The 15206-nt window shown below is 41.8% G+C and overlaps 1 protein-coding gene across 1 annotated transcript in view; it reads right to left on the reverse strand.

Moving 5' to 3' along the window:
• Nucleotides 1-15206, reverse strand: part of LOC120915478 (G protein-activated inward rectifier potassium channel 4-like) — a 66130-nt gene that overhangs the window by 20106 nt on the left and 30818 nt on the right. The window contains exons 2-3 of the mRNA XM_040326025.1: nucleotides 9330-9606; nucleotides 3887-5126 (exon numbers count right to left, since the gene is read on the reverse strand). Of these exons, the coding sequence (XP_040181959.1) occupies nucleotides 3887-5126; nucleotides 9330-9545 (1456 nt within the window). The 5' untranslated portion in view covers nucleotides 9546-9606. The remainder of the gene's footprint in view (nucleotides 1-3886; nucleotides 5127-9329; nucleotides 9607-15206) is intronic.

The raw sequence follows: 15206 nt of genomic DNA on the forward strand, positions 1-15206 counted from the left end.
TACATAACCAACTTCCAACATACACCAGGATGTGGTCCGCAGACCTGGGAAGAGCACACATGACTGCTGATTGGCAAACCTTGTTTAATTTTACGCATAAATCCACAGTATCTTGTTATGCGCAAGAAAAAGCTTCAAACTCCTCTCTAGGTGGCACGGGGACCCTAACTCCCTGCACACAATATTCCCAGCAGTACTGGCCAGTGGCCACCTGTTGGCGGTGTGGTTCAGCTGAGGGCACATATTTCCACATCTGGTGGGAGTGCACCTGGATTCAACCTTTTTGGTCTCAGATTTTCACCATATACAGTAAACTCTATGATGAGTCCTTGATACCCGCTCCAGAAATGGCACTCCTATCTATATTCCCGGGCTCGATGGCATCACAGAGACAGAACCTGCTACATTTATTCTTGTCAGCTGCCAGACAATTGATTTCTTTGTTTTGGAAAACAGCTGTTAACCCTCTTTTATCCTTATGGGTTTCTACTGTAATGGAGGAGATGCAGGCTTTAGATCAGGGGTGCCCAACCTTTTGAAGGTCGAGGGCCACAGCGACTTAGTAACCAGCTGTGGGCAACAATGAGCGGAGTGGGCAGATGACAGGTCTGTGTCCAGTCTGCATATGCAAAACAGACACAGCCAAATCTACTCTATGGGCCCTCTGATCCAGTCAGATGGAAGGGGATGATCCACTTCTTTTTTTTAATAGATCGGATTGGAGGTAGGCGGGTGTAAATGGACAAAAGTCTGTATACATCTGCCACTCCATAGAGGTGAATGGAGGGTCCGATTGGGTTGGACCGATCGTGTGAAAGGGGCCTTATGCCGCGTACACACGGTCGGAAATTCCAACAGCAAAAGTCAGATGTGAACTCTTGGGTGGAAATTCCGGACTTTTGCTGTTGGAATTTCCGCCAGCAAAAGATGCTGCCTGCAAGCAGTGATTCCTGTACTGACTCCACCTCCTGAAACTTCTCCTCATAGCGCCTTTATAGTTCAGAGGGCAGGCTCTGTGAACTGTGTGACACAGCAGTGCCTAATCACAGGGCATAGTGACTACGTGTCACAGAATTCAAGGAAGTAAATGTGTGGGGACTTTCACAAAGTAAATTTACAAACCTCAATATCCTTCAAATTAATAGGAGTAAACTAGAAATCGGGAAACCCAGCAATCGTTTGGAGAGAGGCAGAACAGCGGTCTGCCTATGTAAACAAGGCAGATCGCTGCTAGTAAGGAAGATGGAGATCTTGTGTTTCTGCTAAGTCTTCCTACAAAAAAAACGCAGAGATAATCAAATACCACCAAAAGCTCTATTTGTGGGAAACAAATTACATCAGTTTTATATGGGTACAGTGTCGCACGACCGCGCAATTATCAGTAAAGCATTGCAGTGCCGTATCACAAAAAAATGGCCTGGTCAGGAAGGGGGTAAAACCTTCCGGAGCTGAAGTGGTTAATATATGATTATACATTTCAACCATAGATATGGTTTATTCACAAACACTTAATTGATGATCACAGAACACATTCCTCATCTGTGTAGTTCCCAGGATTAACAAAAAAATTCTAGGAGGAGTGAGTCGATTTCCAAGCTTCATGTGACTAGGGGCAAGGAAAGGTAGCTGCAAAATAGTATGTACTGTATACTGAAAAAATTGGTAATGGGGGTCCAAGAAGGGGGTGACAGCTTGGTGCCCATCCTAAAGTTGGAATTTAAATAGAGTTTGCTTAAAAATTGTAAGAAGTGGTTGGAAACTCTGGGGCTTGTTCCATTAGATTTTTTTTTTTTAAAGAACTGTTTATGCAACTGACCTCCAAGGGGAGGAAAGAGTAAAGGAAAGAGTGAACAGACAATATATATGTATACTTCCAACGGATAAAAAGTTGTTTCAGAAGTACCGGTAGTTGGATGGCTAAGCGGTGCCTGGGCTTGGTTTAAGTGTTTTAAATATTATTAATTTATTTGGGTAAAACATACATGGTACTCAGATTCAAGCTCAAAACTTTTTTTATAAACAAACTCTTAAAGGGTAACTCCAGTAACTTTTGTTGAGAAAAAAATATTCCCCTCTGGGTGATTGATGTACATTGCAGGGATTTTAACAAACCTTATTGCAGATTCCTACCTTTTGTTATTCTGAAGAAATCACAGTTTGTTCCTCTGTACCGAGAGGGTTTAATGGGTGTGGTTTCATAATTATCAATCAGCTGTGCACCTGCAGAGCACTAATGAGGAAAGCTGCTGGGCCTGCATCCCTTTAGGCCCCATACACACCATAGAATCTATCCGCAGATAAATCCCATCAAATGGGTTTCTGCGGATAGATCCTATGGCGTGTACACGCCAACGGATATTTATCCGCAGATAAATCTCCCCTGGAATGGATTTCCAGCAGATAAATATTTGTCGACATGCACAGAATATCTATCTGCTGGAATCCATTCCAACGGATGGATCCGCTCGTCTGTACAGACTTACCGGATCCATCCGTCCAAAGGGATTCCCCGCACGCGCCGTAATGAATAGACGCATGCGTGGAATTCCTTATATGACAGCGTCGCGCCCGTCGCCGCGTCATAATAGCGGCGACGGCGCGACACGTCATCGGCAGAGGATTTCAGCGCGGATTTCAATGCGATGGTGTGTACACGCCATCGCATAGAAATCCTCTGAAATCTTAGAGAGGATTTATCCGCGGATACGGTCCGCTGAACCGTATTCGCGGATAAATTCTATCGTGTGTATGGGGCCTTAGATGTGTTCCTATTGGGAGTATTTCACCAAAAATGAAGTTTTTCTTGCAGGGGATGCCAGAAATCTGACTTGTATCTTAGTGCAGACTTCTGGGAAAATCAGTGAGCCAATCACACAAGCAGGGAATTATGTTTCTGGGGGACTTTATGTACACATTGGCCCGGATTCACGTAGCACTTATGCCGGCGTATCTCGAGATACGCCGCGTAAGTGTCAATGTGCGCCGTCGTATCTGTGCGCCGTGCCCACAGAACTAGATATGCCTGAAAATAGGCTTCCTACGACCAACGTAAGTTTCCTACGCCGTCGTATCGTGGGCGCATATTTACGCTGGCCGCAAGGGGCGCTCCCATTGATTTATGATTCGAATATGCAAATGAGTGAGATACACCGATTCACGAACGTACTTGCACCCGGCGCATTAATAAACGCGGTTTACGTAAGTCGTACGTCCGGCGTAAAGTTAAGCCTCATAAAGCAGGTGTAAGTCATGTTAAGGTATGGACCAGGGAACAGCTGTCGTATTTTACGTCGTTTACGTAGTAGTACGTGAATAGGGCTGGGCGTAGGTTACGTTCACGTCGCAGGCAGTGATTTGACGTATCTTAGGGAGTATTTCCGACGTGATTCTGAGCATGCGCACTGGGATGTGTCCACGGGACGGCGCATGCAACGTTCGTTCGGCCCATCATTTGCATGGGGTCACGCTTCATTTAAATGGTTCACGCCCACTTCCACCTACTTTGAATTAGGCCGGCTTACGCCTATGAATTTACATTACGTCGGCGCAACGTTGGGAGCATTTTCTTTGAGAATACTGTGCTCGCCGCTCTGCGATACGTCGGCGTAGCGTATATTCGATACGCTACCCCGGCAAAACTATGCGCCGCTCTACGTGAATCCAGGCCATTCTGTGTACAGAACACCTTCAGGTAGCCATATAGCATTGAATTTTCAGAAAATTACAGTGGCTGCAGATTGAAAAGGAAAGGTATTTTTTATAACATTCAATTACAATATGACTTCTGTTGCAATTGTATACGCTGTATTATTTTCCTACGAAAGTGGAGTTACCCTTGAAATTAGACATTTTAGCTGTAGAGATACAGTTTAAAATGTTTTCTTACCTGTAGCTTCTACAATGCCCTCTAATATTACAATAATTTCAAACTGCTCTCGTTTCAAGGACTCTGCAGACATTTCCCAGAATGGGCTGTGATCATTTATGTTGTGACAGATGATCTGAGGTTCCACCAGAAACAGACGGTCTTCTCCAGTATCATAACCCAGGTTGATCTCCGATTGCTCCAGTGGAATAAATTCACCTTCCTTCGTCTGCCTAGATTTGATAAGTTTAGCTCTTATCTTGGCATCCACCATGTGGCTATCCCGTAGATCTCCAATTCTGAACATCAAGCATAACTTTTCATCTCTGTGCGACACCACACATTTCTTACTGAAGATTAAAGTCTCGGCTCTCTTTTTAGGCCGAGAAATCTTTACAAACATGCAGCCCACCATCAGTGCATCAATCATGGACCCTAGGATTGACTGAGCCATGATTAATATTACACCCTCTGGGCAATAGGCAGTTACCATTCTAGTGCCATAGCCAATCGTTCTTTGACTTTCAACAGAGAAAAGTAAGGCAGAAAGGAAGGAGTCAACATTATCAATACAAGGCTTCCACTCAGGATCCCCAATGTGATTCATGTCATCTCTAAGGAAGACGTCCAAAAAATAAATAAGTGCAAATGCAACCCAGGTGACAATGTAACATAACATGAATACAAAAATGAACCAGCGGTATTTTAGATCCACGATGGTGGTAAAAATATCTGATATAAACCTCTTCTTTTCATTAATACGTCCAAGGTTGACCCTACACTTCCCATCCTTGGTGACATACCTCTGGCGTGTTTGACGATTAGTGAGGTTAAAGAGTTGACGATCATCATACATGAGCTTACAACGAATCCTGTGTGATTTGGTGGTGGCTGGAGCTGAGACAACACTACGGGTTGGGGTTTTACTTCGCAGGGGAATATTTGGAACACTAAGGGCATGTTTGGGATACCATTTTGAGACGCTATCTCGTTGAGGTGGCTCCTGCTTGGAAGCTCGTTGGTATCGGGGTAAGTCCTCTGTGTTAATAGTCACACTAGGCCTTTGCTTGGCAACTGGAGGGGTAGCACAGGTATTTGTAGGTTCTATAGAACTGAATCTCCTATGCCGGGTTCCTTTGACACTGTGGGTATATGACAGCGGTATGAAACTTGAGATGATGCCACCTTTTTTGGGTGGAGGTAATTCCAGTTTCTGCTGGTAATCATCACAAGATGTGGCAGAGACAACCATTGTTTCAGGCTATATGAAAGCAAAAGAAAATAGTAAATGAGATGTTACCGGAACAATTCATATACAGTAGCTAGCTTTCTAATAGAGTCCATGAATAATAATAAAAAATAAAAACATTACTACATCTGAATATTTTCAAAGTAAAACTTTACTTTTGTTAAGACACATACCCCCAAGGTCTGTTATATAATTTAGGATCCAACATACTGTTTAAAATATTTCTACACCATGGGAGCATGTGCTATTTAAAGAGAAGTGTGGGAAGTAGAAAAAACAAATGTACATACCTAGATGTCTGCAGCATAGATCTGATGGCTCTACGCCAAGAACTGGGCAATCAAAGACCGCTGATTGCTCAGTTCTCAGGTTCGCTCTGAGCACAGAGAGGTGACTGTCAGTGGAGCTCCAGGTTGTGGAGGGGCTCAGGCTCCCAGTGGCACACTAAGAGGCTGAGCCAGCTGCCAGTAAGGAATCTGGGTGGATCCCGACATTATTGTTGGGATTTCTGCATAGCCTGGATCGGATCAGTGACATCAGCCAACAGTAGGCTTCAGCTAAATCTAGGTTACAGGAGTGCGGAACTAAGTGCACTCCTGCGAACAACAAAATAAGTATGGCCAAAATAGCGTTGGCCGTACTTCTTTAGAGGATAAGTTCATCTTTTGTTTTGGCAGCGAGCAGGGAATCGTCTCTCCTCACTCGCAGCCACAATCTAAAGAAAACACGGGAGTGCGGGGCTCCGCTCGCCCCTGCCACATCATTCATTCACAGTGTTCTACGAATGAATGAATTACAACTACCGACAACCTTTGCAGTTGTGGTCTTGTAGTTCTCAATGATCTACCACAGTGCTGTTGAGTGCTGTGGTAGTTCATTAAGTCTAGCTGTCAGTGTAAAACTGCCCGCCAGTATGATGTATGGGCACAGAACTTACACTCACAGCCTGCAGGAGATCTGCATGGCACCAGCGATCTGCTGATCACTGATGCTTTCCCTGGCTCCTAAAACAAAAATAGTAAATGCAAATGTGTTTACCTGCAAAAATATGTGCATTTATTTTTTGTTTAAAGGTGCACTTATCTTCTAATGTATACCTAAATCTAGGCCTTAGATGTGGTGGCTGCATACGTTTTCCTTCTTCCCCCATTTTTTCCCCCTTTATTTTCACCTGTTGACCCACAGGAGAAGTGTGACCAGAAGAGATTTGGCCATACTTCTTCTCTAACCCAAGTGCAATGCACCAATGGTGCTTTTCTCCAGTGGATCTGACAAACTCACCCACTTGGCAGGGGATAAATTGGGAATGTTAGGATTACTGCTTTAAGTGTACTGTAAGTATAGCCACAATTTTCAGTTTTGGGTACAATAGAAAAAATATATATTTTTTGCTGTCTGTGTCCCTTTAAGGAGATTTGCCTATGTTGCCTGTTCTTGAGGTGAAACCTCTACAGATTCCGACCTTATATAAAGACAAGCACAAAAAATGTTCTCGTATGATAACAATACTAATGATTTTTATGTAATTAGTATAGTATTTGTACATAAAAAAATTGTGTGACCAAGACCAAGTATGCTCGGAAATTAAAAGAATACATTACAATACAATGCATTACATTACATCACTTCCGAAGTTGTGTTTTGTCTTACGAGAATTTTCATAATTATAGCAACCTATTGATAAGTGCTATTCGGGTGGGAAAGAGCCTCCACCCCTGACCACTGGGAGTCAGCACATAGGGAGTTAACACTTCCAGAGAACAGATCATAAAACAGAAAGTGGTGCTAGAGGTGTGTGAAGGAGTATGGGGTTTGCACCTGTGAAGATGAGCTGGGCGTCTGCTGGGAGCTGTTAGGCCTTGTACACACGACCGAACATGTCCGCTGAAACTGGTCCGTCGGACCAGTTTCCGCGGACATGTCCGACCGTGTGTAGGGCCTACCGGACAGTTTTTCGGCCTAGCGAACAGGTTTCCAGCAGACAAAAGTTTCTTAGCATGCTAAGAAACTTGTCCGCTGGAAGCCTGTCCGTCGGACATGTCCGATGGTTAGTACCACTCATCGGACATGTCCGCTGGGCCGAAATCCCGCGCATGCGTCAAAGTGATTCGACGCATGCGTGGAAGCATTGAACTTCCTGGTTCGCGCATGTCGCCGCGTCATCGTCGCCGCCACGTCACCGCGTTTTCTGTCCGCGGGGAATTTGGTCTGATGGTGAGTACACACATCAGACCAAAATCTCCCAGCAGACATGTCCGATGAAAACGGTCCACGGACCGTTTTCATCGGACATGCCTGGTCGTGTGTACGAGGCCTTAAGAATACAGTGAGGACTTTTGAAATTCTACAAACAAACTGTATGTGCTTTTGCTTTGATTTATTTTTGTGCTGAAGACAATCAGACTTATATTTGATGCTGAAGCTAAGCAGACTTTTGTGTTATAGTTTTCCCTGTAAGCTGAGCAAAGCCTTATTTTGGTTTGTCTGTAAATAAAAGCCTCCCCCCCCAAACGGTTTATGCACTTAATCCTGCTGAGCTATAGCCCCCAAACTTTACTATATATATATATATATATATATATATATATATATATATATATATATATATATATATATATATATATATAATATATATTTTTTTTTTTTATTATTATTTATATTTTTTATTTATACACAAATGTATTGACTTTCATTTCTGTTTAAAACAGAATGGGTTGTTTTACAAGATGATGGTTTACCATTACTTTAGGACAACCTCTATAACTTCCCCCCTATATGTACACTTTAACCTCCCTGGCGGTATGATTTTATCAGATTTTAGGTGCTGAAAGTGGTACAATTGTTTTGCATGGAGATTTGGTGTTTTATATCAAACAAGAGTCTAGTAGATATCCCAGGTATGATACATTTTGAAACACAAAATCATAAATTATAATATAATTAATAACTATAAATAATTATAACAAATAATAATATAATAATAATAATAAAAAATATTACTTTCAGTGTTTGATGACGAATTTCCCCACAAATCGCTATCGCTCAATTCTGCAAGTGATTCTAATTTATTATCACTGTTTTCTAGCCACTTTTGACATACAGGGACACTTTTTGGTTGCTATGGACAATCTCCAATTTGCAGGCAGAAAGAACAGTCTTTATTATATAAAAGTACATGCAGGGCACTGGGCAGACCACTAGGGACAAAGGGGGATGTGTATTTATTTTATACAGTACTGTAATCTGTAAGATTACAGTATACTGTATGTGTACTGTTTCTATTTTTTTGAATTTGGCGCCGATCTCCGCCCCCCGTGCGTCGTAACGTCGCAGGCAACGGAGCTCGGCGGCACACAGGCACTGTGTGAATCGAGCGAGGAGACAGCTCACTCACACAGCGGGGAGACATGGGACAAGGTAAGTAAACTCTGCCTGAAAACTGCGATGCTATCTCTAATCTGGCTCAGGGATGCCGCTAATGGTACTGGATTTCCACCCAGAGCCAGACTCTGGATTACCGCCAGGGAGGTTAAAGAAAGATTAGTAGATTTTCTGCAAGTAGAAAGAAATCTTTTTTTTTGATAATTTAGGACACAAAGGGGTTGATTTACTACAGGCAACTAGACTGTGCACTTTATAAAGTGCAATTGCACGCTACAAGTGCAGTTGCTCTAGAGCTTAGTAAACCAGGTAAAGCTTCACCTTGTAAAGAATACCCCCCAAAAAAACAGCATTTTTGCTTGCACATGATTGGATGATGGAAGTCAGCAGAGCTTCTGCTCATTTACTAAGCTTCTAATTTTTTACCATCCCTGTCCCATAGCCAAACAGGAAGTGAGAGGAAATCTATGCAAATTAAGGGAATCCATTACCGCCCCCAGGCCATCAGAACTAGTGTCTCCACTTGAAAATTTCAGGGTGGGTCTTAAGATGCAAGGGGTGTGGCCTTGACAGGAAAGGGTGGGTCATATTTAAATAAGGGGGTGCACGAGTTTAGTCAGGCCTAGGGCAGCACAAAACCTAAATACACCCCTGCCTACAGGTGCGGTGATGCAAAATGCAGGGCTGGTTACATGGTATGTGTGACTACTTATGTAAGGCTATGCACAAAAATTATATTGTTCCACTTGGAAATATTTTTGTATTGTTTTGAAAAATCTGTAATACAAACGTAAAAAAAGTGATAAAAGGTAATCAGGAACTGCAATGCTTTACCTTCTGAGGGAAAGTTCCATATCTGTTGGTATCTGTAGGCGGCCTGGGCAGATAGGCAAGCATATGCTTTCCTGTGGGTGTTTGAACTGGAGGAATGGAGTATCTTCTGATTCGAGGATCCTCTACTTTCAGGCTGTTGTCATTAACATGATTTCGCATGCAGGCCCCATTATCCTGCTGCAGATCCATGCTGCTGCTAGGAACAGCAAATGCCATTGTGGGTCAGATGACGACCATATGGATTTATGCAAGAGCATGGCACCTCCTGTCTTGAATCCTGTAATGATAACAATGAGTAACAATTAAACTACAGTATATTAAGATCCACTCTATTGTGTAGATTAAATACAATAACTATATTGCCTCACAGTTACATTGAACTCAGATATTTTCTTGAAACCTAGGTATAATCTCAACTTCATAAAGCAATAAAGAAATGTTTTATTGCCATGCAGGGAGAAACTATTTACTCAACAACAAGATTTACTTATTGTATAGGGTTGTGAAAAATGAGAGGGATTACAGCGGTGCCTTAAACAAGTCACAAAAAATTGTAGTCAAATCCGTAAATAAATATAAACATTTTATTGATAGTACAAAATGGTTTAAAAACATTAAAGGTAGACTAGAATTGACATGGGTTGTTACAAAGTCCCGACATGTTTCGGCAAATCTTTGCCTTCCTCAGGGGTATGAATCAATCAATGTAACACTAAGGTTTGATTGGTGCTTTGGGTGACTTTGCAGTTTGCTACATTTGGCTCTGCTTCCTGTGTGTACCCAGGGTAGGTACAGCATTTGTTTTGGCACTCAGCTTTTTCACAATGGTTATTTCCACATATTGGATCCACTTTTGCTCATTTATTTCCTGAGAACGTAGCCTTGTTTTGAAACATTCATTTTTCATATACTCTGAACTAATTACCTGTATGTATCTTTTACTAGATTGTACAAAATACATTGATTGATTCATACCCCTGAGGAAGGCAACGATTTGCCAAAACATGTCGGGACTTTGTAACAACCCATGTCAATTCTAGTCTACGTTTAATGTTTTTAAACCATTTCGTACTATCAATAAAATGTTTATATTTATTTACGGATTTGACAAAAAAAAATTGTGACTTGTTTAAGGCACTGTTATAATCCCTCTCGTTTTTCACAACCCTATACCATAACCTATAGGGATGAGGTGCCGGATTCAACAGAGGACACACCAATCACTCCCATTCAAGATTTACTTATTATTTTTTAATTTTGTGAAAGACAGGACAGTTTTTGGTTGGGAGATTTGGCCTTCTTCTATTAATGTTAAAGATGCCTTGTCAACAGTTTACAAAATTGCAGGTAAAAGTACAGAAAAACATTTAAAATTCTTACTTGCAGTGTTTTTCATTATGATACAAGGTAGAGTCAATCCACTACATGCAGCCACAGTTCTCCCTCCCTCCTGCCACATCATAGTCCTCCTAATTTTATTTTCTCTGCTGGTCCGGCTTCTCCCCCATCTCCCTATATACGATAACCTGCAGTTCCTCCAGAGGTTGTTTTGGGTTTCTTAAGTGATGAGCATTTTGTGACTCGAATGCCGCGTACACACAAGTGTTTTTCGGGTTCTGAAAAGTTACGTTTTTTTTTTAATGTCATTAAAAAACGACCGTGTGTGGGCTCCAGAGCATTTTTCACGATCTAAAAAATGTGCATTAAAAATTTCGAACATGCTCTATTTTTTTCACTACGTTTTTAACGTTGTCGTTTTTAAGGTTGTAAAAAATGGTCGTGTGTGGGCTTCAACAACGTGAAAAAACTGTGCATGCTCAGAAGCAAGTTATAAGACGGGAGCGCTCGTTCTGGTGAAACTAGCGTTCGTAATGAAGTAAACACATTCATCACGCAGTAACAGACTGAAAAGCGTGAATCGTCTTTTACTAACACAAAATCAGCAAAAGCAGCCCCAAGGGTGGCGTCATCCGAATGGAACTTCCCCTTTATAGTGGCGTCGTACGTGTTGTACGTCACCACGCTTTGCTAGAGCATTTTTTTTTCACGATCGTGCGTATGCAAGGCCGCTTTAATGATCGGGTTGAAATGTTTTTTATTTTTTTATAGACCATTAAAAAACGTAATTTTTTAGAACCCGAAAAACGGTTGTGTGTACGCAGCATTAAGCTTCGTACACACGATCGGATATTCCGACAACAATTGTACGACGGATGTGTTTTGTCGCATAATCCGACCGTCTGTATGCTTCATCGGACAATTGTTGTCAGAATTTCCGACAACAAATGTTGGCTGTGCATGCTCTCAAATTGTCCGACAAAACATGTGTTCTGTCGGATCATCCGATCGTGTGTACACAAATCTGTTTGACTTAAATCCAAAGTACAAACACGCGTGCTCCGAACCAATGCTAAACATCAGACAACAATAGCAGAAGTTGCCCTAAGGGTGGGGATAAAGAGCTGAAAAACCACATGGTTTGGTGTATGTTGACTGAAAATTTTCTGCCGTCTGTATGCAGAACAAGTTCACGGCCAATGGCCCTTAGGACAAAAATCCACGGATTTGTCCGATGGAAGTTTGATCGTGTGTACGAGGCTTTAGGTAAGTTACAACTGTCACCAATTATCTTTTTAGCAATAAGGGGGAATCGTTCCCAATGACCACAGATGTATGGAGCATTCTTCCCAGTGACCATCACGCTTATGTATTGTGAGACGTAGATACAATAATTACTAGCAGGGCATCCTTCAGACTGTGAAGTTATTTCAAAAGTTCCTTCATCTTTAAACGTTTGAGATAGGCTATTATTGCATGTCACTTGAGTGACAACTTTGAGTCTGCTAGAGCTTTTCACATCTAAGATGGTGGTGCGCAGAGCAGTCTCAGGCTTTGTATGTCTACACAAGGGAGGCTTTTACAGGTAAATAACATGCATAAAATACATTAAATGCGTATATTAAGTATTTATCTCCAGCAAACAAGGCCTTTAAGGGTGCCAAAACATGGTTACAACTGACCACTCCCTACAACACAGGGTCCAAGGATCTCAATGATCACCTTTGGTGGTGGTGACCAAACCTTACCATTTCAGAAGTTTACACTCATGCCGCGTACACACGATCGGACATTCCGACATCAAAACCATTGATTTTTTTCCAACGGATATTCGCTCAAACTTGTCTTGCATACGCACGGTTACACAAATGTTGTCGGAAATTGCCAACGTCAAGAACACGGTGACATACAATACGACAATCCGAGAAAAATAAAGTTCAATGATTCCGAGCATGCGTCGAATTGATTCCGAGAATGCATAGAATTTTTGTGCGTTGAATTGTGTACACACGGTCGCAATTTCCGACAAGAACTTTTTTTGTCAGAAAAGTTGAGAACCAGCTCTCAAACATTTGTTGTCGGAATTTCCGACAGCAAATGTCCAATGGAGCCTACACATGGTCGGATTTTGCTCTCGAACATTTGTTGTCGGAAATTCCAACCGTGTGTACGCGGCATTACACTTCCTGCCAAAAGAATCTCATTATTTGAAAATGCAGATATATGAAAATAATAACGGGTAAATGTTTGCCTAAAGGTTGTGAACTCTGTCCTTGCTTATTGGGAATAATGGAAGATATCACACCCGCAAACCATTACATACTAAGAACGATAATTTATTCAAGAAAAGTCATACTTATTCTGCGGAACAAAACATGTATTGCCTCAACTGGGCTTTGGCTTGTGTGGAGAAACTGATTGCCTGGAGAGGGGAATGAAATTGATTACCCTTTGATTATATATTTACTAACATGTAATATAAAAAATATATTCATTTATTTATTCGAACATTCATTATATTAAAAAAAAAGCCAATTGTATGCATTTGGGTCTGGCTTAAAGTGAAGAGTGGCTTTCAAAAAAGTTCCAAGACATTTCCAACAATTAGTTTAACTCACAATGATGTACAGTAGTAACACTGTGTATACCCAAAACAAGCTGTACCACATTTCGTATACTGTAAAAAATTGTGAAACAACACATCATTCAAAATTTACCAAATTAAATAAATTAAAATAAAATAGTAAACTAGGCTTCTCAGAAACTGTAATAGGTGACCTTTAAAGTCACTTCTTACAGGACTTAATAAGATTACTTCCTTAGAAGACTGAAGAAGAAGGCGTACTGGAAAGTGTACAGAACATACGCCGTCGTATCTCTTTTGTGAATCTGGCCCTAAGTGTGTATCATAGGGTCACATAAAAAACACTTTTGCTATCAATTGTTCATCAGCCATTAAAGGTAGAGCATGGGCACTAGAGCTTGGGGCACAGGTCATGACAGAACTGCAGACTGACGGCTGAATCTGCGAGGTACTGGATCAACACATGGATTCCATTTCTTAGGTAGCTCCCAGACACTGGATAGCAATATTTAAGCTTTTCTAATATATTCTGTTTTTGTCAAAGAGAGCTCTGGTTTAAAAAAAAAAAAGGCTTTGTGTGGTATCAGAAGTGATTACCTGTAAACTGGATAAATCACCATCTATGTGTTGTGTTAAGCCTCGTTGTGCGGTGGCTGAATTAAAAACTTTTAGGATGTTTAGTTAGCTCATTTGCTGTTTTAAGCCGATGCTCAGGTTGTTCTAAGCTTATACACTACTTCTACTTAAGTGGAATTGGATCAATTATATGAAAGCTCATGGTGTTTCATTGTTTAATTGTCTCCTTTTAACTAGATTATAAGCACCTAATAAGCTGCATATATTTACCTTCCTTTCACTCGCTGCTTCATTTGGCAGCCCAGAAAGAAGATTGGGTATGGGGACCATATATCTTACATCCTCATGTGACAGTTTTGGTGGTTGCTGAATGGCTGCTCAGGCAGCCAACACTGTTAAAAAGTATGGGCATTGAAACCTCAGACCTGTTTAAAGCGACCCAATTACATGTATAACATAACTACAAAAAGGAGTTCCCGCAAAAAGAAGCTAGTATATACTTACCTCTCCCACTGCTACTGATGGGAAAGGATGCTTGTAAGCCCATGTACATGCAGAACACCTGACTGGCTCCTAGTCTTCTCTTCCAATTTGAGTTCTGTTGTATAGAAGATGGCAGGATTCTGTCACCAAGCCAGATTCAGGTACTTTTGCTAATTGCATTTCAAATATATTTTTTAAACTAGAACTATGGATTCACAGTTTTCTCTTCCATGCACAAAGACTTGTTGATCCTAATCACCTGGTCACCTAATGCAGCCAGCTGTGATGTGGTGGAAACCATGCTGCACTGCTCCAAATTCAGAGCAGTGTTGTTGAAACTCTCATGTAGGCTGTACCTGCTTGCATCACAGTGGGATGAGATGATGCTGCAGAAGGGGAGCTATGAGCATCACTACCCATAGCTTGTGAATCTGCATGCAGGGAGGGATTCTCTATGTCCTGTGTTCTTGAGTAGCCCAACCCTGGTTCTTTCTAAGGTGGGAGGAGGAGCTACTCTGGGTCCAGTGCAGAGACAACAGTAGGATGCAAGACTAGAGTCAAAGCACTTTTCTCCTTGTTGGAAGGGGATGCTATCAGTCATAAGGCCTGGAGAGGTCATGGCCAATGACTTTATTACATGAGTAAGCACCTCAGCATCCCCTCCTACAGCTACTGTGAGACCGGGGAGGGTGAGCCCCACGGCCACACACATGCGCTTGATGGTTAGCTACTTGGTTCTTGGGGCTAGGAGCCCAGGGTCAGGTGGTAATAACCCTTAGTGAGGGCCAGATGGTATTAACCCTCTCTGTCACGTGACGCCACTGTAGTCTTGGAATACCCCGGGAAACTACAGCTCCGGGGGCCTCCGTATCCCCGCTAGTTAGGATGGTAATAAC

This window comes from Rana temporaria, chromosome 10, assembly GCF_905171775.1.
Source record: "Rana temporaria chromosome 10, aRanTem1.1, whole genome shotgun sequence".
NCBI classification, from domain to species: Eukaryota; Metazoa; Chordata; class Amphibia; order Anura; family Ranidae; genus Rana; species Rana temporaria.